At 34.4% G+C, this 25,751-nt stretch overlaps 1 protein-coding gene across 1 annotated transcript in view; it reads right to left on the bottom strand.

The window, feature by feature from the left end:
* Positions 1-25,751, bottom strand: part of EYS (eyes shut homolog) — a 703,292-nt gene that overhangs the window by 644,510 nt on the left and 33,031 nt on the right. The window contains exons 3-5 of the mRNA XM_030944777.1: positions 15,979-16,172; positions 14,049-14,176; positions 8,836-8,950 (exon numbers count right to left, since the gene is read on the bottom strand). Of these exons, the coding sequence (XP_030800637.1) occupies positions 8,836-8,950; positions 14,049-14,176; positions 15,979-16,172 (437 nt within the window). The remainder of the gene's footprint in view (positions 1-8,835; positions 8,951-14,048; positions 14,177-15,978; positions 16,173-25,751) is intronic.

The following is a 25,751-nucleotide window of genomic DNA, read 5'->3' as shown; positions in this document are numbered from 1 at the left end:
GCCAGGCGCTGCTGAAACCCTTGCAGGGAGGGGAACTCAGTGATGCTTTGCAGCTGAGAAACTGCATAGTAACTGTCAGCCAGGGGAGATATCCTGCTGCTGAGCCAACAACTCTGGCAAAATCACATTCCTCAGATGAACTTGGTTCATTACAGCCTAATTGTAAGATTAATCCACACCTGCATCCCAAAGTTATCCCCCTCCAGCATATGACCCCACCCCACAAGGTGTGTGCTCTCTATTTTTTTTACTCTATCTTTAAAAGTGAAGTGAGAGAATTTTACGCCAATCAGTAACAAAGGTATGTATGACTAGAATTACTCAAGATCCACCTAAACATAACAAGACAGTATAAAAGTAAGTAGAGAATGGGGGAAAAGTTAGGGAAGACTCTATCATAAGTGCTGAGATCAGTTGCTGGGCTTAACCTGTGTTCTCCCCCATTGTCACAGACATGTTTTATGAAAAATCCTTTCCTTAGGATTTTTCTCCTGAGAAGCTGAGAGAACTCAGGAACAAAATGTAAACAATAATTATCTGCTGCTGTGGAATGCAACAGGTGGATCTTTGATTGGTCTCATGAGGTTGTTTCTAATTAATGGCCAATCAAAGTCCAGCTGTCCGGACTCGGTCAGTCACAGGATTTTGCTATTATTCCATTCTTTCTCCTTTGCTTGCAAGCCTTCTGATGAAATCCTTTCTTCTATTCTTTAGTATAGTTTTAATATAATATATATCATAAAACAAGCCTTCTGAATAATAATTAGCCTTCTGAAACATGGAGTCAGATCCTCATCTCTTCCCTCTTCCTGGGACCCCTGTGAACACCCCCATATCCCATAGGGTTGCTTATTGGGTAAGAATTGTACTCTGTCCATGCTGAATGTTTTTACTGGGGATCTTACCTTTTCTGTGTATTGCTTTGCACATGTTTTTGCAGTCTAATACTACCACTGACAATGCTTGAAACTAACCTATCACAATTTTATATTAATGAGGAATGCTGTTCTGTGAACTCTTGGTGTGTCTTTCACAGGCAGTTGCAGCAAAAGGCAACATATTCAGTGCAGTGGAAGACCCAGTGGGGGTTCACAAGGTGGGAAGATCTGCCAAAGGATCTCTCTCCCTCATGCTGTTGGTGTGTGCCCCTGAATGAGTCAGTCAAGCCATTCTCTGATCTAACAGGACTGCTCAGTGAAGGATTCCCATAATGGGACACCGACAGACAGGCTGGACACAAGAGTCTTGGCCTTCCTGGGGTGCTGACAGACAAGTTGAGCTCTGAGAGCTAAGTAATCTCCCCACACTAAGGGTCGAGGAAATCTCCCCTTTTCACACAACAAGGGTTTATAAGAAGGATGGGGACAAACTTTTTAGCAGGTTATATAGAAATAGAAGGGATAATGTTTGTAAAGTAAAGGAAGGTAGATCCAGTTTAGATAGGAGGAATGAGTTGTAATAAGTTAGCCTGAGATGTAGTAGATGCCTCGTCTCTGGAAATATTGAAGGTCAGGTTGAATGGAACTCTGAATAATCTGACATAGTGGAAGATGTCCCTGCTCATTGATGGGGATTTGGACTAAATGACCTTTGAAGGTCAGTTGAAACCCAAACCATTCTACAATACTATGATTACTGATATGACATGCTCCTTCATATGAAACCTTGATCCTATGTAAAACAATTAGAAGTCTCTGCAGAAATAAGTAATAACTTGAATTAAATAATTTAAATAAAAATTATATTATTTCATTTCTCAAGTGAACATATGGGTAAAACAGAAACTAGAATTCTATCCATGTACATCTCATAGGGAAGGTGGGAAGATGAAGTTATCTATCTTTTGTGTAGTTTGAGCAAGTGCCATGTCTCTTTACATATGATTTCATTTAAAAATGAAATTTTATTAATATTTAATTATAACTTAAAAAGGCAAATTAAGAATGTGCATTTTTGAGTTTTTGGAAGTAGATGACAAAAGGGTAAATACTGAGGAATGAAAAATAAACATTAAGAATCTCAAACTAGAAACCTACTGTACAATGTTAGAAACAAGTGCCAAAGACACCACAAAATTTATACAGCACAGGGAGAACGTGTGTCTGATCTTACTGGCATTAATAAACAGGCAAAAATTGATTATAAGTTATGTGCTTCAGAAATGTGTAGTACTGAGCTGGCTGAGTGAAATTTTATGGACTCTTTCTACAGACATTTTCCTTATCTCAAGGGGCCAGCTCCTTATTAGATAGGGAAGTCAGTGAAGAAGAAATTTGGGGAATTTTTGTGCCTTTGAAAAGTGGTTTGAACTTGAGCACAGGCTTGAATTTAACTTCTCAGAGGTTGCATTTAAAAATAAACCAGAACATTTATGTTGGTTATATCTAGTGCGTTTTGCTGTCCATTTATATTTAATTATATGCTCATCTACTATATAAATTCAGATCCCTTGTACAAAGATATATGAAATTATTAGATGATCACAGTTTTAATTAAATATTTTTCATTTAAATTTTCTCTTTAAAAGAAGGACATTTAGTTTATTACATGAAAATTTCTACTGTTTATTAACTTCTATAGAGCTCAGAGATAATTAGCAGCACATATGAAATGTACCTGGGGTGCTTTGATGGTGTTTATTTCAATAGAATAAGAAAAGCAGGAAAATTAATTTTGATAAAGTCTAAATTAAACACTAAAGAAGGAAAAATCTGTTTAGAACATTTTAAAATTTATGTGAACTCTTCTGTAGAATTACTGCTACTGTGTGAAAGAAAATTGACTAATTAACTTGTGTAAAACTAGCCCCTAATGGAAGTATCTGACTTTGAACTACTGCTGTTTTGAACACTCAGCTGGAAGGACAAACACAGGAGAGACATCAATAGAATTAATGATGGTGGCAAAGTGGATTTGCAGAGATGAAACTATAATGTTCTCATATGGTCCATGAGGAGAAACAGTAGGAGAGACTGTAGATTTTTCTTAAAAGGAAAATGACAATAACCTATTTGATATGTTGTACATAAGTATAAAAATCCCATCTGAGAGCAGTAGACTTTGCAGCGCCAATTTTCATTGCTTCTAGCATTGGTTGCAGATATCTTATAAATATTCATAATAATTTTATCATGCTAACCAACTGTTTTAATATATAAAATGCCAAATACATTAAATGTTTGTTTCTTTATGGCTTTTTTAATACTCAAAAAACAAACAGTGATAGATGCAGTGCAGAGGGCTTTTAAAAAGCCCTAGTGCATTTTTCTTAAAGAACTGAATTTTTTTAAACAAGGTAATGTTTTGTCTCATCTTTACTGCCTTTTAGTTCTGGAGATGTGATCTAGAAGTTATTTCTCCTCTCATGCAATAAATACAAATGGCTTCTCTAAGAATAAGCTGGAGGCCTGTCGCCACATATGCCGCAGCACATGCCACAGTCAAGGCAGCCGTGATACACAGAATAGCGCCATACAATTCTAGAAGGTTTTAAGCATTTGCCCATCCAGAGTAACACCATATCACACTAGAAGGCTGCAAACATCTGCTCCCTTTGTTCTTTAGCCCAACCTTTTATACCCCTCATGTTGATGCATTGCACCTCAGTGCCCTCTGTTCCCTTTGGTGGTTGGTCAGTGCCCCTGGGCACTCCATGGCTCATTGCTGTCAGCGCTGCTCACCTGTTTCTCACAGCTGTAGCCCATTGGGGGATGAGGCTCAGCCACAGCCCCACTCCCAATTACCACAAACTCTGTACCTATAGAGGCCTTTGGGCTGTGAGATCTAAGTAGTATAACATAGCTCCATTTTGCTGATTATTGCCAATTCTGCATAGAGGTGCTTTGTTTCTGGGCTATAAATTTAGCTGGACTTCTAGGGATAAAGCATTATCAAAACGCATTAGGACTGAGATTGGCTTCTCGGGGAGGAGCTTACCAAGAAGACCTGAGCAGCAGACTTTCCACAAAGGTTTTTCAGGTTAGTCTGTGGGGCTTGGTACTGCTCTTCTGCAAAGAAGCTATTTGATCCTCAGGCTGATAGCTGGCTGATGGGCCTGATTCTGCACTCACAACGGCAAACCTCATCTGGAAGGGATGAAACCTGGACCTCTGTCTGCCTGATTGCAATTTTTATACAAGTTCTGCTGAATGAGGGCCACACATCAGCTTGATGGGGAAAAAAATCCACAGGAGAAAGAGATGTTCCCTTCTCTATCCTCTTTCCCACATTGCCTCAGAAGGAACCTGTTAGCTTCAGTAAAGACTGTTTTCTGTGTTAGTATACAGTCTCCTGCTTTGCTAGAGAGCATGGTAGTCTTTGGGCAGAACATATTTACTGGGTTTTTTATCTTCAACTACAACAGTGTGACCCATGGTGTTACTGACTATTAATGTATATTCATAATTTTACTTTGTCAACCATATATCCTCATGGTGCACAGTTTGTGGTTGAAATATCTCAAATTCATCGTAAAGCTTCAAATATAAAAGCTATGCCTCCATTATATAGATGTGAGAAAAAAATCAAAAAAGTATAACATGAACAATCACAGAGCCATCTGCAGGGTAAGATTTTAGATACCAGTCCTTTCTATTATGTTATTTTTGTGTCCTCTTATGGTGAATCATACTATTAGATAAACATTATTGAATGTACATCCATCTAAGAAAGCAAAATTCTGGTGACTGGGGAACAATTTTCTGAAGGGAATTGACAGGAATGCATCTGTTATCATTAATCAGTGTTCTCCAGGCAAATTACTTGTAGAAGTTAAAACCATTACTCCTTTTTGCTTAGCTTCGCTCTCCCTTAAAAGCACAATCTGCTTCCACTGCACTGTAGGAACACTAGTTAGAAATCAGCAGCATTTCCTGTTGCTCTTTCTGAAGGTACCAGGGCACCCACTGGCAATTTTTCCAACACAAAATTCCACGTGCAAGTGTCAGTACAGATTCTCAGAGAAATTTCAGACATTTTCTTTGAATGGCCAATGGTGAAACCCAGAATGATGACAGAGATTGTTTTTTCTTTCTTTAATGCTGTGTGCATTTGTTTGCCAACACAGCTCTGCTGTTCAGGCAATATGTATAATTTGTTTAGATCTTGTCTCAAGTGTAGTGCTGGCAAATGGAAATAGACCTTACAATGACATTGCTTCCTCTTCATCTTCCAGCTTCAGTTTTTGTGTCTACATAACTCAATTTCTTTGCTGGCTGTAAGCACACAGCCTTACAAGAATCAGTGGTTTGTCAGGATGATAGGAGAAAGGCATATTGACAAAACAGACTTAGATACACTGTGCAGACCATATAAGTTGAAAGATACTTGCTAGTAGCATAGTAAGGAGCTGTTAGGTAAAAAAAAAAAAAAAAAAAAAAAAAAAACAAAAAAAACATGAGTGAGCATTCTTGCACTCTACAAGAAGTGAAAGGAAGGCATTTTTAATTTGCCTGCCCTTCCACAGGAAGTGTATGGCAGATCATGAATGGGAGAATGTGTAGCAACCACTGTAGAGCTGCACTTTCTTGTGCATCAAATGCACTTCTGTAGGTAATCATAACTGACCTGTGAATTCTGTCATTTTTATGCAATTCAATGGTTTCTCCCTGGAAAGTAAAGACAGCTAGTATGCCAAAGACTTGACAATTTTCATACCTCAACTTTCCCACTACCATCTTTTCAAAACTGCACTCCTTTCCAGGCTTGTAAACTCCAGCAAACTAGAATTCCATTATCCTCAGAATTTACACTGGATTAATTTAATATATTTTTTCAGTATGTTTACTTTGTTTGGTTGGTTTTGAGGTTTTTTTCAGTTTAATACTAATGATTCAGGAGGAAACAGGGGATCTTAAGGAGAGATAATACTTGTTGCCATGATCTAAACTACTTGCTGTGGATAAATAGATAGTAAGGTGCTCAGTCCACCCTTGGGACCTAGAGGAAAGCTTTACATCCACAGGTGATTTCTTATTTGTGTACTCTCTTTATCAGCTTTCACTGCCCAGTTGTGTGCCTGAGGCTCTGCTGGAGCCATACTAAATCACTGGGTGAACCCTAGTCAAGCCACTCCATACCCTGAGGTGGTTAGCATCTGGCAGCAGTGTGATTAGCATGAAACAAACAACGGCTCTTTTTTCTCTACCGCTTGCCTTTTGGGCATTGCTCATATTTTCCCTGTCTTCAGGTAAAGATAAGGAAAACAGATACCTACAGCCATAAATTGTTTAAGACAATCAGATTAAAAGCAATGAGAAAATACTAACAACTGCAAAACAAGAGCACTGACTTTTCACTTATGAAATCCGTTTAAGAAAAAGAAAAGCTGTGATGGTAACAGAAAAATCTATTGAAAAGTGTATCTATGGGCAGATGTTTAAAAATATTTTTAAGAAGCAGGTTATCGTATTGTCAAAATAATGTAGCTAAGTAGTTTTATTGAATAAAAATCTGCTGAACTCTGAAATTGGTTCACACATCAGTAATTGTATAAGTATGATTTATGCTCAAACTATTTTAATTTATTCCTTTTCTTAAAACAGTGCCCCCTGTCTTCTAAGTAGGTGGAGTTATTTATTATAAAATTGACAAACCAGTACATTAATTAAAAATTTTCCTATGGTATGGCTATAAAAAAAAGTGCTATAATATATTTTCTTTAGAACTTTTACAATTACTATATTTATTTTTAGAAGCAGTTCTTAGAAGCAGCTGCAAATCAGGAGAAATTCAATAGCAGACTTCTTGCAATAATTGATAAATCAAAAGTAAGTAGTAGAATTTTTAATATTAATACTTTTTGAGAGAGGAAGAGCTGTTCATGTTCAAGAATTGTGTTTTTCACCTGTTAAAATTATATATCCAAATGATAACCATATTTCTCAAACTCAGTCAAAGCTGCAGTATTGTCTTTTTGTGCTTTAGAAACCAACAAGGTGAATATCATATCTTTGATCTTCTTCAGAGCCCAAATAAAATGGGGGATTTATGTTTTCACTATTCATGGCAACTTTGGAAAATACAATCCTTTTCCTAACCTTTTAATATCGGTGAAATGTGTATGCTGCATTGACTACTAGAAGCAATCCACAATAAGGCCTTCAGCCTTCTGTGGGAATTATGGGGTTTGGATCCCACAATAGTAGATCCTCATGAAATTTAATGTCTGGTGAAGTTATTCACAAGGACAGGACAGATGTGACCCGGCACTGATCTGATGGGAAACTGCTGAAACACAGCATTGGACCATATTACCTAAAAAGCTTTTGAAAATGGTCCTCCTATAATCAATAGTACATAGAAGAAGCAGCTGCTCAGAACCATGCACAATAATTTTTATCCCTTTTTTGCTATTTTTGCTTTAAAATTTTTTGCTAGGAACAGCTGAATATTTTAAATACAATTGTTCCTTTTCTTCTGAGAAAAACTGATAGACCACCAACTGTTTTAAGATTGCAAGTCTGTATGTACTTTTGAGAATATAATTTTAAATGATTTCTTTATTTTATTTCATAAACTTCATTTTTAATAGAGGTGTCCTCATTTACAAGCTTTTAAAACAGTTTAGATAATATAGCTGCCTAATATGACCTTTCACTCACAGTCAAAGAAGTATGGCTACTGAAAAATGCTTCTATATATACAAGTGCTTATTTTTGACTACAGGGATTGTCTTTCTGTCTTCATCAACTGTGTGGTGTCATATTTTAAAATTCACTTTGAGCTAAAAGTTGCCTTCTTTGTCACTGACTATCGGGAACACTCAGTACTGGATAATTCATATTCTTTTTTCTATGCATACAGCATTGAATTTGCCTCTCATAGAACACAGGATTTCCTAAAGTAGTGCAGTCCACCTGGAAATACTTATCATATTTGTGTATTATTAACTACTCTACCATTTTCTGTGGTTATCTGCATACACAGGAGAAGGAGACCCCAGAAACTACAGGCCTGCCAGACTATCTTCAGTGCTTGTAAAACCATGGAAAATATTATTCTGAGAAGTATCTGAAAGCACCTGGAGTGTCTCAGTCATAGGTAACAGCCAGCACAAGTTCCTAGTGGGGTTCCACAGGGCTCCATCCCCAGTCCTGTGCTCTTCAGCATCTTTATAAATGACTTGGACAAAGAGCATGAAGGAGTACAATATAAGTTTGCTGGTGACACTAAACTGAGAGGAGCTTTAAACTCTCTCAAGGACATAGAGGCCTTACAGAGAGACCTTGACAAATGAGAGGGCCAGGCAATCACCAACCATACGGAGTTTAACAAGGACAAGGGCCAGATTCTGCACCTTGATTAACATTTTCAGGGGCAATTTAGAGAGTTAAAACAAGACAACTTAATATTTTTTTTCCCACACTCTCAGTTGGAATGGATGTCACCACACTGCAGTTTCATCATCAAAGTTTTAAACTTGTATTCATTTTAAACATGTTCATGTGTAGATAAGTAATTTGATTCTGGTTAAAATAATGGCAACAGATGCTCTTAATTCAAGCAATGTATTTTTAAAGGCTGCAACGCAGCTGTGATTATCATCTTTGTGGGAAATGACACTCGACCACAATTAGTTATATATTCTTTTTACTATAAAAGTACCCTTCAGTTATCTTACTTGATGTAGTACTAAGCATGATCTCAGTAAAAAAGTAATAAAAAAATCCATATTGCCCAAGAGAATTGTCCTTGTGTTATCGATTAAAGTAAATAAAACCTATAATATTGTGCCCCTCTTGTCTCTTAAAGTAATGAATGCATCTCAAGTTTGCTTGTCTGAAGCTTTTATACTTTGGAACACTGAATTAGTTTAACATGTATTAAATTACTTACAGTGAATCCTCCAATTACATTAAGACACAATCCTTCATTCAGACAGTTGACGCTGAGCAGCCTGCAGTAGTCAATTACTTCCTCACAGTTCTTCCCAGTGAATCCTGGCATGCAGCTGCAAATACACCAGTGAATTTTAGAGAACTTGCATTTTAAAAGTGAATTGTATTTCATTATGTTCCATAATTCTATTAAATTATGTTCTTGCAGTAACAAAACAAATCTCTTAAGTTATTTAAAATAAACAGAATATGTTTTCAAGAAATTAAAAATCCTTTGCATGATTCTGAAAAATTTTGCTTTTTGGTAAATAATTTCTTTAATTGATTAAAATATTTTCACACCAATATTTCATATAATCTTCCAGAAAAAAAAGTCTATTATGAGGTAATATTTAATAAACTGTTGAAAAGGTAACAAGATTTTGGAAAACTGTTAGAGAGGATAGGTCAATTTAAGCATCAGAGAGATGTTTTAATATGAAAATAAAAATGTGATAAGTGAGGAATAAACACCAATCATTGCTAATGAATAAAGAGTAGTATAAATAGTATATAATGACATGCTTAATTAAGTAAATAACAGTCTAGAGACAACAATGCATAGTTTTTTACATGTTTGCTTGATTGTAGTTCAGTATTTTCTTTCAACAAAAAAAATAGCATTCAATTTTTGTGACTGTTAGTTTTACGTGATGCCAATGGAGTAATGGATAACTCATGTATGTAAATGGAACTGCAGAAATTTCTTCTGCTTCATGTCAACACCTACTATTAGTAGGAGAAAATCATTTCCTGATGTAGTCCTCCCATGCTAAAAAAAAATCTCAAATACACAAATAAAAGAGATGAGATTCAAATGGATATTTAAAATCAATAATGGATCAATGTAGAAAAATATTTGAATACTTATATCTTGATAGATAGATAATCCTTGTAAACACTCTCACTATGTTCTTACAGCATGCTCCCCTGTCTAAAGGCCATTTCTGGTAACGTGGAAAGAAAATATTTAAGAAGAGAAAGGAGATGGCCAGTTAGCTGAAAATTTGTGTTTGTGAAAGAATCCAAAAGTAATAGATGGAAATTTCTTTAGCTCTTTCGAAGAAGTACATTTTTTTTTCAAATTATACAGTCCAGAATCTGGAAATTATGAAGATCATACAGAATTGCTTCTGGTTTTCCTATGTTCTTGCTCCTAACTGATATGACATCCAGATGTGTTGCTTATGTTTTTTCATTTAGAAAAAACCTATCCAATTCCTGGTTTCAAAATGCATGGGGCTTCTCACAGTGATGCAATATCCTAAAGTTACAGATATATTTTCCACAGCAACTTCTTGGGGAGCAACATTCAATAGAAAGCAACTGAGTTAACCAGACTTACCAAATCAGTTCAAGATGTATATCTGTGGCTCTAAGTCTAAGGAATGGACAGACACATTTAGCATTTCTAGAGGCTTAAGTAGTTTATTAAACTTAGTGAAGTGTTAAACTGGTTGGATTTAATCAGAAATCTCTGGAAACCAACCACAATTCATGCATAGGACCACATGGGCAGAGGTAAATGAATATGGAAAAACCTTCTGTAAATGGATATGCTTTGAGGCTGGTATAGACACAACCACATAAGAAAACTCTAAGGAAGTTGCAATGAACCACATAATCCTCACCTTCCTCTTTAAAAAGATGCTACATGTGATCATATTTCTGCCATTTCAAGTACTTCACTTCAGAATTCTTGCAAACTCTATTCTTAATAAAGTTCTAGTTCATGTATTGTAGTTAAAAGAAGTTTTTAGTAAGAAAAATTAAATATGAAGGAATGTAAATAATAATAAAAATATTTTGTATATTTTTTTATATTTTTAATAACATCTAAAACCAAGTAAGAGCAACTCAATTACAATGTTTGTTTTACTGATTTGTTTTTACTGATGATCTGAAGTGAGTTCCTAGATTTTTTGCTTTAATCTTTTATTTTATTAACTAGATAGTCTAGAAAGACAATTTTAGAAATGGTTTCTTCTAATTTTTATATTTGCTCATTTTTTTGGTTCTGGGGATTTTTTGGTTGTTTTGCAATAAACATACTAATATAAGGAAAGGGAAATGTAAGCTAACAGGAAAACAAGTTGACAGTAAAGTTCCAAAGACAGCACCAACAGAACATATTTTCTCAGAACACCCTTTCACATTTTTTGTGACTTTTTATTCTCATAAAGTACATGGATAATAGAAGAAGATAGAAAGCAAACAATCATAGTTTATTTTGATGGATATGCTCGTTCACTGCCTATTTGAATTCACCTTAAATTTTGACATTTAGGAAAAAATGTGACTATTAGATTCTTAGCAAAAAGTTGTGTGTGATATCAAGACTGAAAGGATGGAATTAGAATACAGGATAGTCATACATCATAACTGAAGTGGGGAAAATTAAATTGTTCCTGTTTCATTATATGTTTAGAATGGAAAGCAACTGCTTTTCCAAAGAAGGAAGGATATGTTGAGAAGAAGCTGGGATTATGTAGGATATAAGAATGTAGTTTGAGCATAAGGAGAACAATGTAGCATAGGGGGAAGCAAAATAGAAATTAATGAAGTAAAAAGTTCAATTCAGATATTATTTTAGCTTGTATGTGCATCAGACCTAAACACCATTACATTTATTTATGATGTTAAAATGCTATAGAAGTGGATCATGTTGCAGTATGACATGTAGTATTACACCAAATGTAGTATGAAACACATGCAGTTTATTGTGGAGTGACTAGACAGAGATATAACGTACAGTATTTGACAATGATTACCAAAAATGAATCAAATCTTCACTTAAAATGTTGATGAGCAGCTACAAATCCCTCAAATTAAAGCAACGTAATTAATGTTAGATTACCTTTGGGTGAAGTGAATTAAAACATGAATCACAGGCAGAAAGTGTCCAAGCCTGTGAGTTTAGAAAACTGAAACTGTCTAACTACTGTCTACTCTGTTAGTCAAGTAGCTAATGCAGAATATGATTTTAAAAAGAAAATTTTGAATTCTTAAAACAGTGAAGTCTGCTAACTGTTGGACTTCTCTATCTGTCAACACCTCCTTTGCATTTCAGCACTCTGGCAAGATTGCAGCTCTCACAAACAAAACTACTGAATGTAATCTCCTTGTATAAAATATGCAATTCATACTACTTAAAAATGCTTTCTCTCGACTAAATGCCTCCTTTTAAGTAAAGAGGCATAAATACTTCTATTAACTATTTCAGGTTAAGTGGTGGAAAACTAATTTTAATTTCACAAAAAAAAAGAGAACAGTATTTTTAATTTATTTTAAAAAATCATAAAAATTATTGTAATCAATAGTTGAAGCCTTTGGGGACTGAATAGCAAAACTAAGGCAGAACACTGGAGTTTTCAACAAGCAATTGGACAGGGTACTAAATAATCTCATCTAAATTCCCTTTCCCATGAAAGGTTGGACCAGAAGATATTTCTAGTATCTTGGCTGTTCTATGAGTCTCTGACAGTATTGTATATTTATTGTGTTCTAATATTCTGCTATTGTATTGTAGCCCTCTACCTTTGGACAAAGAAAACTGCAAACTTGTGTAAGATGTGTCAAGTCACCTGTTCTGGATATTTCTCTGTGGAAGATATGAGTCACTTTCTGGAGTTCTCTTCCTTCATCAAGAATGTCTGGTGGGCAAATTGATTGCTTGGGTTGACTGTGGATTGAACACTATTCACAGTGTTCTTTTCTAGGTTGTCAGTTCCCCTTTTAGAACATTCTAAGTGTTAATGAGCTTATAACCCACCCCCATGTAAAGTGAGTTCTTAATTGCCCATTTTTATGTTCTGTTATATTGATCTAAATAATGACTTCCATGCTTATTCTCACATAATATTATCAAAGGAAACATAGTTCAACCACAACGTTTTCCCATAGATATTTTTATTAAACAATTCCTATGGTACAATGAGGTTCCTGGAGCAGACCATTTCTAGAAATACTTTGTGGAATTATAAAATATTCAATATGAATAACAGGGTAATTACAGGATAATATTTTATGACTTCTTTTTTGGTTTGGTTTCTGTTAATAAAGGTAATGTATATCTGAATATTAATTTCTCACGTTATGCATATTTTTAAATATAAACTTCAACACATTTCATACTAATATACGCATATTGTGGGAAGACTGGCTATATAATAATAAATTATTAGCATATATCCCAGTTTAAAGAATTGGAAAATTAATGATTGCTGTTGTTCAGTGCTTTACATATCTATATGGGAAGATCTAACTGTATATGAGCTTGCATAAGTGTGTTTGTATGTATATCTGTATTTAGGAGTGAATAAGAATGAAATTGTATGGATTTTCTTTTTTGGGAAAGTGTAAACAGTTCTACTTATATTTTTATTCTAAGTCTTCTAAATTGTATCTCTGCTGATGCACTGTAACTCTGTGTTGTATACTTTTATATTTTTTTGAAGTTTCTAAGTTCATTCATAATATGTTGTCAGGCTTTTTTGTATCACAGCTTTCAGTTTTCTGCTTTTATGAATATCTTAAAATTTGAAAAATGTTTACTTCAGTAATGCTTATCAGAATTTACTCAGGCAGCAAGAGAAAACCCAAACAAAGGGGAACAGGATAAATTGTACTCCTTAGTGACATAGAAAAAAATTCTAAAAATCTATTTAAAAATTAAATTAAATTATACATTGGGTCACTTCTGGTATTTTCAAATGGATAATTTTTAGTGTGATTTCTGAATTAAACAGTTTTTCATATGTTGCTTGAAGGATTAATTTAAAGTCTACTAATGCATGTCTGTGAACTATAAATTAAATAGCTTCCCTTATATTTTCAGAAACAACATAAACTTCATGTACCCTGGAAGGGAGTGGCACATGTAGTATAACTGTCTCAATTGTCATCAGTGTTTTAAAATTTATATATTTTTAATAGTATTAATAATGAAAAAAATTATAGCCCTTAAATGCTTTAAATCTTTTTGTATTGCTCCCAGAGTTTACAAGAAGCCTAACAGAGTAAAGCACAAAAGATAAATATATATATTTTTAAAGCATAAGTTTATAGTTTTCTGTGCTCTCTGTGAATGATGATGTCTTTTCTTTCTGCAATCTATGTGATATCATCAAGTGAACCAACAAAGTATTGAAATAAAGGAACATCCAATCTTACCGGCAGTTATAGTTTTGCTGTTGAACTATGCAAGTTGCATTATTTAGACAAGGCAATAATTCACATGGATTCAGTATTCTCTCACAGAACTTGCCAGTAAATATTGGCATACAGATACATGCCACATCCTATAAAAGAAAGGGAAATCAGAAATAATTATTTGTTGTACCCAAGGCAGTACAAAATTTAGTGTTTATGGTGTTTACATCCATTAGTACAGAGACCCTAAGTAAGACAACTTTTCATTGTACAAAGCAGTCTACAAAGACGCAACAGTTCTAGTCTCAAATAGGTCACAAACTTAATTAAGGACAAGAAGAACAGGCCTTCCAGCACAGATTATACCATACTTGAGTTTGCTAGATGGAAATATACCAGCTTCAAAATTACAGTTTCTCATAACTGAATCAAGAAGGAGTTTCATAACTAATTTGGGGTTTTTTCCGCATTTCTGGTTTTGTTTCAATGTAATGTTTGCATCGATTAGATGCAAACTAACAGTACACAAAGTACATCAAAACCCAAACCATCACTAACTAGAGGAGGAAAGAAAATGATGGGTATCCATTTTCTCCTTCTATATAAAGCACAGTCTATGCTTTTCTTTGACAGTTAAAGACTGTCAGTTACTGCAATCTCTAATTTGAACAGTAAGAAAAGTAAGTTATTTTACAAAACAAAATATTTCTTAGGGCTGACAGTACCACCCATATTTTTCTATGCTCTTCTTAGGCCTTTTGAAGTCTGAAAGTAAAGGAAAAAGCAAAGGGGTTTGTTCCTCTAATGAAATTGGAAGTGCTTAGGTGCTTCTTTAAAACTGGTCTTAAAGATATAATCAGGAAACTTCAACTCCCACTGAGACATTTCTATACATGTGAAACAAACTACTACAACTGTTTGCCTATTGCACAAAATAGTTTGTGCTACTATACCTAGTAGACAAAATATTTAGACAGGTTGCATAACTTAGAAATCTATGAATATGTATCACTGCTATATGATAACTAAGCTTTTGAACTCTTCTTTCGCTCTTTTGATTCTGTACAATCCCTGCTATTTGCAAGAGACATGCTAGTGAAAGGACATCAACAGTTTATTTTGACATACTACCAGGTATGACTTTAGCATTAAAACTCCGTGAGTTTTGCATGAATTTATTCTATTTTATGAAAAGAAAAGGGAAAGGAAAAAAAAGGAATTTAAAAATTTATGCTGCAGGGAAGGCAAGAACAAGAAAATAAAATAAAGGTCGCATGATGCTTCATGTTTGTGTCAGATAATTTTATTAGGGAGAGGGAAAAAAAAATAACATGGGTAGTTCCTTAAGTGATCACCATGCAACTGATGTGAAATGGGGAGTTTGGGGGTTTTTATCATAAAAATACTATAAACAGGACACATTGAGAAAATGGTATGTTTCTTCATGAAGCATGCAAAGCTAGTTCGAAAATTCGCATTGGAATTGTTTTGACACTTTCATGGAACAGATCCTCGTGTAAGGTATGTCAAAGCATTTGGATGACAGCAAGGTGATTAGAAACAGACAATATGTCTTCACAAAAGGCAAATTATGTCTGACTAATGGTGTCTTTCAATGATCTAGTAACTGCATTGATGGATAAGGGAAGAGCAACTGATACCATTTATCTTGACTTCTGTGAGACCTCTGACATCATCCCACACATCATCATTTTTGCTAAATTAGTGAGATGGGAGGAAAGTTGTAAATGCCCCATCCCTTGAAGTACCCAAGGTCAGGTTGGATGCAACTTCCAGCATCCTGGTCTAGAGTAAGAAGTCTCTGCCCACTGCAGAGATGTTGGAAATTGATCATGTTTAAATGTTCCTTCCAGCCCAAATCATTCTATGATGCAATGCTGTAATTCTATGATTCTCTGTTCAAATAGGAATCTCTAACACTTATACTTACATTTGGCAAATCAATACATGTACCTCTGTTCTGACATGGCCTTGAAGAACATTCATTGATGTCAATTTCACAGTTGTGACCAAGAAAACCAGAAGGGCAATTGCAAACATGTCCAGACTGGTTATTCTGGCATATACCTCCATTCAGGCATGGCTGAGAGGCACAAGGATCATCAGGTTCCTCACAAAATGGACCTAAAAGAAATAAACATAAAAAAATACAGAGTGTTGGAGTGATGCTTGGTATGCTCTTTGACATTACTTTTTTACTATGTCGTGTTTCCATATTATTTCTCTTTGTTGTTTTTGTTGAGGGATTGAGAGTCTTTTATTGTGTGTCTCTAATTTTTTTTAAGCTGTGAAGCTCCAATTACTACCTGGGACATCTATGAGCTATCCACCATCTGAAAAGCAAAGAATTTAACATAGTCCCAAATGCTTTGTTTGTTTTGGTCAATTATCATGGTAGGAATCTCTGGGAGCAACTAATCCCATCTGTAGCAAAGGAAGGATGTGACTGGAGCCATGGTCTCGTGAGATGCTGAATAGTCACTGAATATCTCACAGGAGTTATTATTAATGGAAGCTGAATCCAGTGGATTCCCTGACCAGGAGGGTTCTTCTCATTCCTGTTTACAGATCCAGCCAGTACTGAACCTGAATGTGCTTTCAGTAAGCAAACACACAATCACACACATATACACACTACAAATCTGCAAGCCATGTGAATCATCATGAACAGTGTCTTTTTCCTTAGATAAACATGAACAGCAGACAAATGAACATAAGCAGCAATGATGGCTGAAACTTTTTCCTTATCTATGTCTAGTTAGTATTGAACTTCAACAATGAACATACACACTCCTTCATTTTCTAAATAAAAAGATAAAGCCTCATTAGTAGATGCCTCAAGAATCAGCATAGATTTTAAGTCTGTCTGATTTCCATATCCAGATCCTGAACCTCTTGCTGACTTGCTGGCTCAGAGCTTGAGTTGTTCCAGATCTAGATGTCATTCTAGTTTCTGGCTAGTCTAGTTCAAATATCTATCACTCTGCACTATGAGAGGTGTTAACACAGAAGTAGAAAAGAAAATAGACTGTTACTCAGTCTCTGTTGGCCTTGCAAGAAAATAATCTGTAAAATTTCCCCAACCCACCCTCTTTAATTATTTGAAATTTCCATGTCTCTTGCAAAATTCTTCCTTCACTGTCTGTGAAATTCAGCCCTTGCTCGTGGTGGTCTGTGCAGCATTCAGCTACCTAGCCTGTTACTTGTTGAACTCAGCAGTTTCTCACGTTCTGTCCAGTAGCTTCCCATGTTCTCCTAAATTCTTGTAACCCTAGGCAGGATTTACATGATCTATCTGCATACCTTAACATTTATGAACTGCCTAAGCATTTTTTGACAATTAGCTCTTTTTAATCCTGTGACATCAAAGATAAAGCAGAATTGTAGCATCTAAAAATTTATTTCCATTTACTTCTGGAAAATTATGTATCAAATATGCTTTTTACATACGTTTTATTTTAGTGCACTGATTCAAACCACCTCCCTAATACATACTTACAAATTACATCAGAAGAAATTTTTAGCAATTTGCTGTAGCAATAATATAGCTTTGTAATAAATTCCTTGTGAAGTAGTAATGTGTATTGATTCAACATTTTGTTAGTAATTTGAATCCACTGACTCAAAAATAGACATATATTTAAGATATAGATATATATTTATATATATATATATGTTTATATTTACACAAAAGATGTATAATTTCTAAATGGTAAACAAAATACGTTTACTCAAATAGTAAACTACAGGATAAACATAAATAATTAATTACAAACCACTTAATAAATAAGTATGTGAACTTCCAATAATTGAATTATGAATAGAATTGCTATCTAAAGCAACTGAAAATATGTGGAGCGACATTTACCAGAAGAATGAAATATCACACTCTGTCTCCATTATATACCAGAACAGCTGATGTGACAGGGTCAAAACATTTCCCCTTTTTTCATTCAGTTCAGTAGAAATAGTTATTCCAATAAGGCAAAATGAATTGGATCTATCTTTTATGACAGATTATTCACTTGCCTTTAGCATCAGGGGACACTCAATCTTTCAAAATTTTTTGCTATCTCTCATCACCATAGTAACAAAATTACAGTACACTGCAAATTCCAGATGTTAGGGCTTGCTAACAGAGCAAGCTAAGGAGGCTGTTCCTCAGAAAAAAGTCATTATTTAGTATTAGTGCATATATAGGAGAATATTTTCAACATGAAGTGAGGGGCATTGGTCAATTCTCTCTTATTATTTAATTTACTGGCTAGCTGTCCTGTTCTACTTCAGTGCAACATTGTACCCCAGCAATACTCATAGTTGAGGTTATATATCAAGGCTCACCTTTTTTTTTCTCCATTATTAGCCATATTTGACAATAATGGGTGCTCCTGTCCCATTCACAGTAACAATCAGAAGAAGGAAAACGAGCGAAACAGTGACCCCATTTGCTCTACCCAAAGGAAAGCCAGAAAGTGAAATCTCACTAGGTGAATGGAATAATGAGGTTTTCCTGCCATTGTTTCTACCCCTGAATCCATTCAGTCCTCCATGGTTTTTTGTGCCACCATTACCAAGCATTTCTTAGCCTCTTGTTAAAAAATGGCTCTCAATGGGATTATTAGAACAAAGAAAGACTAAATGAACAACACAGGACAGAACAATGAAGACCAGTGGGGAAAACCAGATGAAAGAGATGCCTTTGGTAATGTTATGGTCATCTGTAGCAAAACTAGGAAAACAGTATTATTCTGCTAAAAAAATTTAAAAAGTGATAGTGCAACATTCTTTTAATAGAAGACTAAAGTAGCTTGAAGAGGAAGAAAGAAAAGCATGAGAGTGGATAGGAAAACACTATCAATCACACCATGAGAAATATATAAAGGAAAACTGCATGTTTCAAGGATGGCAAAAAAAAAAAAAAAAAAAAAAGAAAAGATATTTAGCTTATTACTCTTTTCTCCTTGGCATTTCCTTGCAAAGGGAGAATTTTTTTTTGTTAATTTTGGAAAGAACGGTGCTTTTAGTGGAAATTGGTAGCCAATTATCTAACTAGATGAAGGGATATTAATTTAAATGAAGATATTATCTCATGGTCTAAAACACAAGTCACATCTACCAATGTTATTACAATTATCTAACTAGATGAAGGGATATTAATTTAAATGAAGATACTAACTCATGGTCTAAAACACAAGTCACGTCTACCAATGTTTATACAAAGAATTCAGTCTTGAGCTGGAATTTTTCCTTACTCATTGAAAATAATTATATCTTTCATATTCCTCTACTTTATAATTTCCTGTGTTCAGCAACTTATGTGAAAAACAAGAGCAACTTTCTTTCACCTGAACACCCATGCCTTATGAGTTTGACAAATCAAGTCAATAAATGGAATTCTGGAGAATGAGTGGTTTGAGATTTTTATTCTATCATTCCCAAACCTGATGTCACACTCAATCTATTTGCTAAATAAGATTAAAAGATGACTTGATTACAGCTCTTGGATGGGGAAAATATTAAGTGCTAAAGGGATCATTAATTCAGAGTGTAAGAAGAGCAAATGACTGAAAAGAGAAGCAGAATGAGATGATGTGAGAAAAACCTCACACATTTTTACCAGAGATCTCTTTATCTGATTGCCATGAAATAACTGAATTCTAGATTTGCTGTCTTCACATCAATGTGTTTCAAAAAATGCTTCTTTAACTTCATACAAGACAACTGTATAGAAGAAGACATATCTAATATAATAAGCTTTGGTCAGAAAAGATGAATGATTGGTCCTCTAAACTCGCAAATCTGTTTATCTACTTTGACTCAAGATTTATACAAACCCTTTCAAAAGTTGTGAAAATCAGAAATTATTTCTAAATTCTTTTACTAAAATATACATGTTTTGTCATTATCAGTGGCTCTTGTTGCAATATGTTTAAATAAATACTGAAATTCATATCCATGTTAACAATTACTGACTTCTTGAATGTTGTGGTTAGAAGCATGGTAAAGAGAGAATAGGACAAAAATAGATCTTTATAATCTGATGCCTAATGCAAGACCCAGAAAAAGGACAATATTTAAACAATGCAGCAGGGATCAACAGATCAGTCCAACTAGTGTATGCATATTTGAAATTTTTGTACGTCTTCTGAGGATCTGAGACTAAAATTGGAAAAAAAAAAAGGCAAGGCAAATTGTCTTAACTGCACAGATTTGATATATAACCTTCAATTTTACTTTGATATCAATAAAAACATGGTATAGGCATAGTATGTGCCCTAGATGCTGTGCAATTCTGTTGCCAACAATTTTTACAGAAGTAATTTTTCCATCAGTGAGACCCAAAAAGAGACTTTGCTGAAAATACTGAAGTCCCATTAGTACTCGCTGATGAATTGTCAGCTACTCAAAGCTTATTCAAATTCTCAGGAAGATAAATGCAGAAACCATGTTCTAATGGGAGATGGTTGATTCCTGAAACTTCAGAGTGGAAAAAAATTAGTTATCAGCTTGATTGAATTCCCTGATTAAAGAGGAATTTCCAAGAAATTAAAAGCATCATCAGTAGGACCAGTTCACCTTTGTCTTTCAATATAATGAATTCCTGTTTGTTTTACTTCAATAAAATAAAAATTGTGGAAGATTAAAAAGCAGGAACAAATGAGTAAAGATTATCTGATAGAGCGAAATGAAAGCTAATGAATTTTAGTTTGAGGAACTGAACCTTATTTCCCGCATCCTCGGTTGTTTTTACACATGAAAAGAATAAAATCTTTCGCCAAAACAAAACTAATGACAGAAGAACCCCTGTCACAGACATATTTTATGAAAAATCCTTTTGTTAGGATTTTTTCTCCTGAGAAGCTGAGAGGCCTCAGAAATGAAATGTAAACAATGATTATCTGCTGCTGTGGAATGCAACAGGTGGATCTGTGATTGGTCTCATGTGGTTGTTTTTAATCAATGGCCAATCACAGTCCAGCTGTCTTGGACTCTCTGGTCAGTCACAAGATTTTATTATCATTCCTTTCTATTCCTTGCTAGCCTTCTGATGAAATCCTTTCTTCTATTCTTTTAGTATAGTTTTAATATATCATTTCCTTTTAATATAATATATATCATAAAATAATAAATCGGCCTTCTGAAACATGGAGTCAAGATTCTCATCTTTTCCCTTGTCCTGGGACCCCAGCGAACACCACCACAAACCCCAGCTTGTCCTTGTTCAGTTTGACTGTAGCCCACCTAGCCTTCCTTTCTATGGTTTCATTGCCATGTTATAGTGATAACCCATTTAAAGACAAAGGACATTCCTGATGCCATTGATAAACGTCACTCCATTTGTTAAGATATCACATAGTGATACTTACATAAATATCTGCGTTTGCTGATTGAAATAAGTAGTTTCTATTTCAATTGCAGTATTTCTGGACTTCATATTTATGGAAACATTTCTCTTCCCAAGCAGAAAAATATGTTAAAATCATAGTAGCATACTACACTTTAATATGATGTAAGTACTCTTATTTTGTTGCTCCTTTAATCAAAAGTCAATATTTTCTAGAGCAGTTATGCTTGTATTTGTACTTGTCTCAGAATAGAGCAATAATATTTCAGGGTTAAGATAAAAATTAAGTATTTAGTGGGAGAGAGATTTATGTGGAAGAGAGATTTATTTTCAGCATAATTGAAGCAAGTGACTGCCACTTAAGGCAATCAATGACCAAGATACACAATAGGCAGTAGACTGAATAAAGGCTGAGTATGAAGACAAGTATGAAAATTTAATTGTTTAAACTACCATTCATATTTTAATATGTTCAGCTTCTATCTGGAATTATAGAAACCTGCACAATGTCCTTACACATGCCACTGATATGTATTATGCAAGCGAACAACTAATTAGTAAACAACTCTTTTAATCTGATGACCATCAGATTTCAGTTTATTCAGTTGTGAAAAGATTTCTACTATTAAATAATTCCTATCTTTTTAGTTTCACTTAAAAAATTATAAAAATTAGTTTAGTCCAGTCCACTTCTTGTTTTCACCTTCATGAGCTTTGTCAGATATCCTTCCTTTTAAATGTAAAACTGAAAAGTGTTTTTAAAATTTTTCTCTGTAGAATGATTTTATTTTTTCTGTTTAAAAATATCACTGAATCACAAGTTCTTGTCTTATATATCTGGACACTGAAATATATCAATATTTCTATTACTGTTCTAAAATAATCTTTAAATTCTTTTAAATACAGTATTTGTATCTTCATATGCATTTCTAATCAAAACTGATGAATGATACTTTGTTTTTCATGTAGATGAAGTTTCAGTATAGTATGAATCAAAATGGAATCTACTTCAGGCATTTTAAATCTAGGTCTTTCATGGAGTAAAATTCTCTGAAAGATTATAAGGGCTATAATCCTAATTTTAGACCAAAAGAAAGCATCAAAGCTCACTGACGTGCTTTACAGGAAAGCTCCAATCAGCATGCTTGAAAATTGACATTTTAGAAGTAAATGAATGAGAAGAACATAAGTTTCCATCAGAGGCAAGCCTATTAGAGAAAAAATTACAGTACTGCTGGAAAAACTCATCAAGAGTCCTTAAAAACTTTCAGTTTTACCTCTTATCTTGGCTAACCACACTGTTCAAAAAATAGTATAAGCTAACAGAACTGGTCTGATCCTGAGCAGATGTCACCCTGGCTGCTGCTAAGGCAGCGTCCATAGGCTGCCCTTGCTTCTGGAAGGCTGTTATTCCCTGGGCAAGAGCAGGCCATCACCCTAGGTGTAAGAGATCATTCCTCACTTAAAATCACTTCTTAGTGCCTCAGTCTGTTGCAGAAAGGGATGTTCAAAATGCTGCTAGGGGCATCAGGATAAGAGCTATAATGTTCAGATTGACAGTTATGACTTTTGTCAGGAACACCAATGCTGCCCAATCACTCAATGCTCAGATTTAAAATGGTCATTGTCTTTGCAGCCAGCTGAGGGTGTTCACCACACAGAAGAATATCTGAGTATGTCCATTAGAAATGAATTCACTTATACGTCATGGGTTTTACTACAGTAAAAATGATATGATTTCTTTCCAAGCATTTTTTGGAAAGGCAGTTTCAAAAATGTAGTGATTAAACAGTGTTTTCTCCGAGGCAAGTTTCTTCAGAAAGTATTAATTCAATTCCTCAACTGCTCATCAAGTGATAAGACCGTGTCTATACCCCTTGTCCATACTGTTCCTGATGGCTCACATACTTCTGTGAGAAGCTCAATTTTTTTTAATTCTGAGAAATTACACCTCTTAGACATGAGAACACCTGGGATTCATGGCTTGCATTGTGCATGAGATTTCTCAACATGGTTTCTAAAAGTATGAATGGGAAACACACTTCTGATTAAAATCCTAAATGAAACCAGAACAAGTAAACATGCTAAGCAGGACAGCCTTTTTCTTCATTAAAATTGAAAAGTTTATGTGATTCCAAACTAAAATAGATCAATAAATAAAAATTTTAGAAAGTAGGATACATATGTCAACCATATATTTTTAAAAAATTATAGTTAAATCTGTACTAACAGGTTTACTTTGCATAATAATTTATTCTGAGTGCCTTCTTGACACACTTTTCTTTGGCAAAGTGATATAGGTTATATATTTTGCATTATTCTTAATTCAGTTATGCAAAATGACATGCCTCTCATATTTTTGGGCAGTCATAATTGTAATTATTTATGATTTATCTCAATGGAACCTCACATAATCTAGTGTAAATCAGAAAAAATCCTATAAAACATGTTGGATGGATCTAGACATAAGGCATCAATATATGTATTAGGCAGATTTATCAAATTCTTCTCTTTCTTTCTTTAGGAGTGGAAGTCAGCAGATGAAGAGTAAAATTTAGATATTTGGCCAACAAAAGCTTTAGGCTAATACCTATTGAGAGACAAATAAAGAAACTGACCTGCAATTGAAAGTTCCATAAAAAGGCTTTAAAAATTGGCTGTAACATGACTGTACTATACACATCAATATTCTGCAATCATGATTATGTCATAATAAATGTGAACCTTTAAGAATTCTAAGACTAGTCAGAGGCTTTTTTGCTGTTGATGGTGATAATTGCTATTACCCATCCTATTGGCAGTAATATTTTCAAGAATTCCTCTGACACTAGGATAAATTAAAGATGCAAAAATTTATATATTGACAGTGAGCAGTTCAGTTAGTTAAGTGAATCTAGGAAGAAGAGAATTAAATAAATCAGCCACCAGAAAGTTGGTATTCTTTGATTTCTCAGCTAATATACTTTTTAGAACAGATGACAGGTGATCAACTTTCTCCTCTCTCCTCAGTGTTACCACAGCCAACTAAATGATGGCAAAAGATGTATGGGCTGAAAAATCATGTAGTTTCATGAGAATACCCAAACACTTTCCTCCATAACGAATTATATGATGCGTGGCTTGGTCTTTTCTCTTGTTTGCAGTCAAAACTGTGTGAGAAGACAAAAAAAGCTTGTATAAACATGTGCCAAGCCATGTTCATACATCACCTCTAAATAAACAATATACAGCTATGGGCAAATGCAGCTCACAGCAATAGCATATTATACACAGCTGCACATACTCAATTTAAAAATATTGAAAAACTTTCACTATCAAATTTTCAGATGGGAATATACAGTTGTTTAAACCCTTTAATTTTCTCAAACAGCTTGAACCTTTGGAATTCACTAATTTGTATGAATTCTTATTCCCTTAACAAAATTATTTCCAAAATCAGTTTGATGGATGTGAATAACTGAAGCCTGTGATTAATTCGTCTCCATAGTTTCACAGCTAATTATTGTTAAAGATTATGTATCTTCTTTTTATAATCCGTAGTAGTGTGGAAGCAGGTATACAATTACTCAAGAAGAAAGAAATTGACATAGGGAATAGTCTTATCAAAAGAGTATTGATTTTTCAAGTCTTTGGCAAAGGAGTCTATTCAAGATATATACATTTACTTTTGTTTCATCCTCAGAAATCACAAGTCTAAATGACAAGATACTTCTGTTACAGTGAAAGAGGATTTTGGCTGAGATGAATTCCTACTAAATTGCTTAATAATATTCAGAACCATGACTGTAGGCTTGAGACAGCTACTAAAGACCTGGGAAATGGATCTTCAGGAGATATAACCGCTTGAAATTCAATAACCAAGGTAAGGGTTGAAAAGAAATGTAAATTATAGGAATATATTCTGGGAAGGTGTGCCCTTGGGCAACTGCAGAGTACAGGGATGTGTGCTAAATAAGGGGAAGTCTGGGACAGCACAGAGATTGAATATTTTGAAGAAAAGCAGGACACACAATGTGATATAGAAAGTGAGACCAAAAGAAGGCTTGAATCTCAGGATTAGAGAAGCACATCACAGCAGCAGTAGGATGGGATGAGTAGTTACCTGTTTTGATACCTTTTGTATCCTAGGAGGGAGAGAAAAAAATGTTGAGGATACATGTTTAAATAAAAATATTTTATAACCTGTATATTGTTGGGGAGGAAAATAGGCTGTTGGTGTTTTATCTTGAGTATGTTGATACTGCTGGTTTTTTTATCCTAGCTACAAAATTTTAAGCAAATCAATTGTCAAAAAGTCTCAAGAGGGTTCAGTTGGGTTCATGTCTAAAATGCAGGCAATGATTATGCAATGTTCCATT

This window comes from Camarhynchus parvulus, chromosome 3 (assembly GCF_901933205.1).
Source record: "Camarhynchus parvulus chromosome 3, STF_HiC, whole genome shotgun sequence".
Taxonomy (NCBI): domain Eukaryota; kingdom Metazoa; phylum Chordata; class Aves; order Passeriformes; family Thraupidae; genus Camarhynchus; species Camarhynchus parvulus.
The sequence above is the reverse complement of the archived record's forward strand: the minus strand, read 5'-3'. Positions and strand labels throughout refer to the sequence as shown.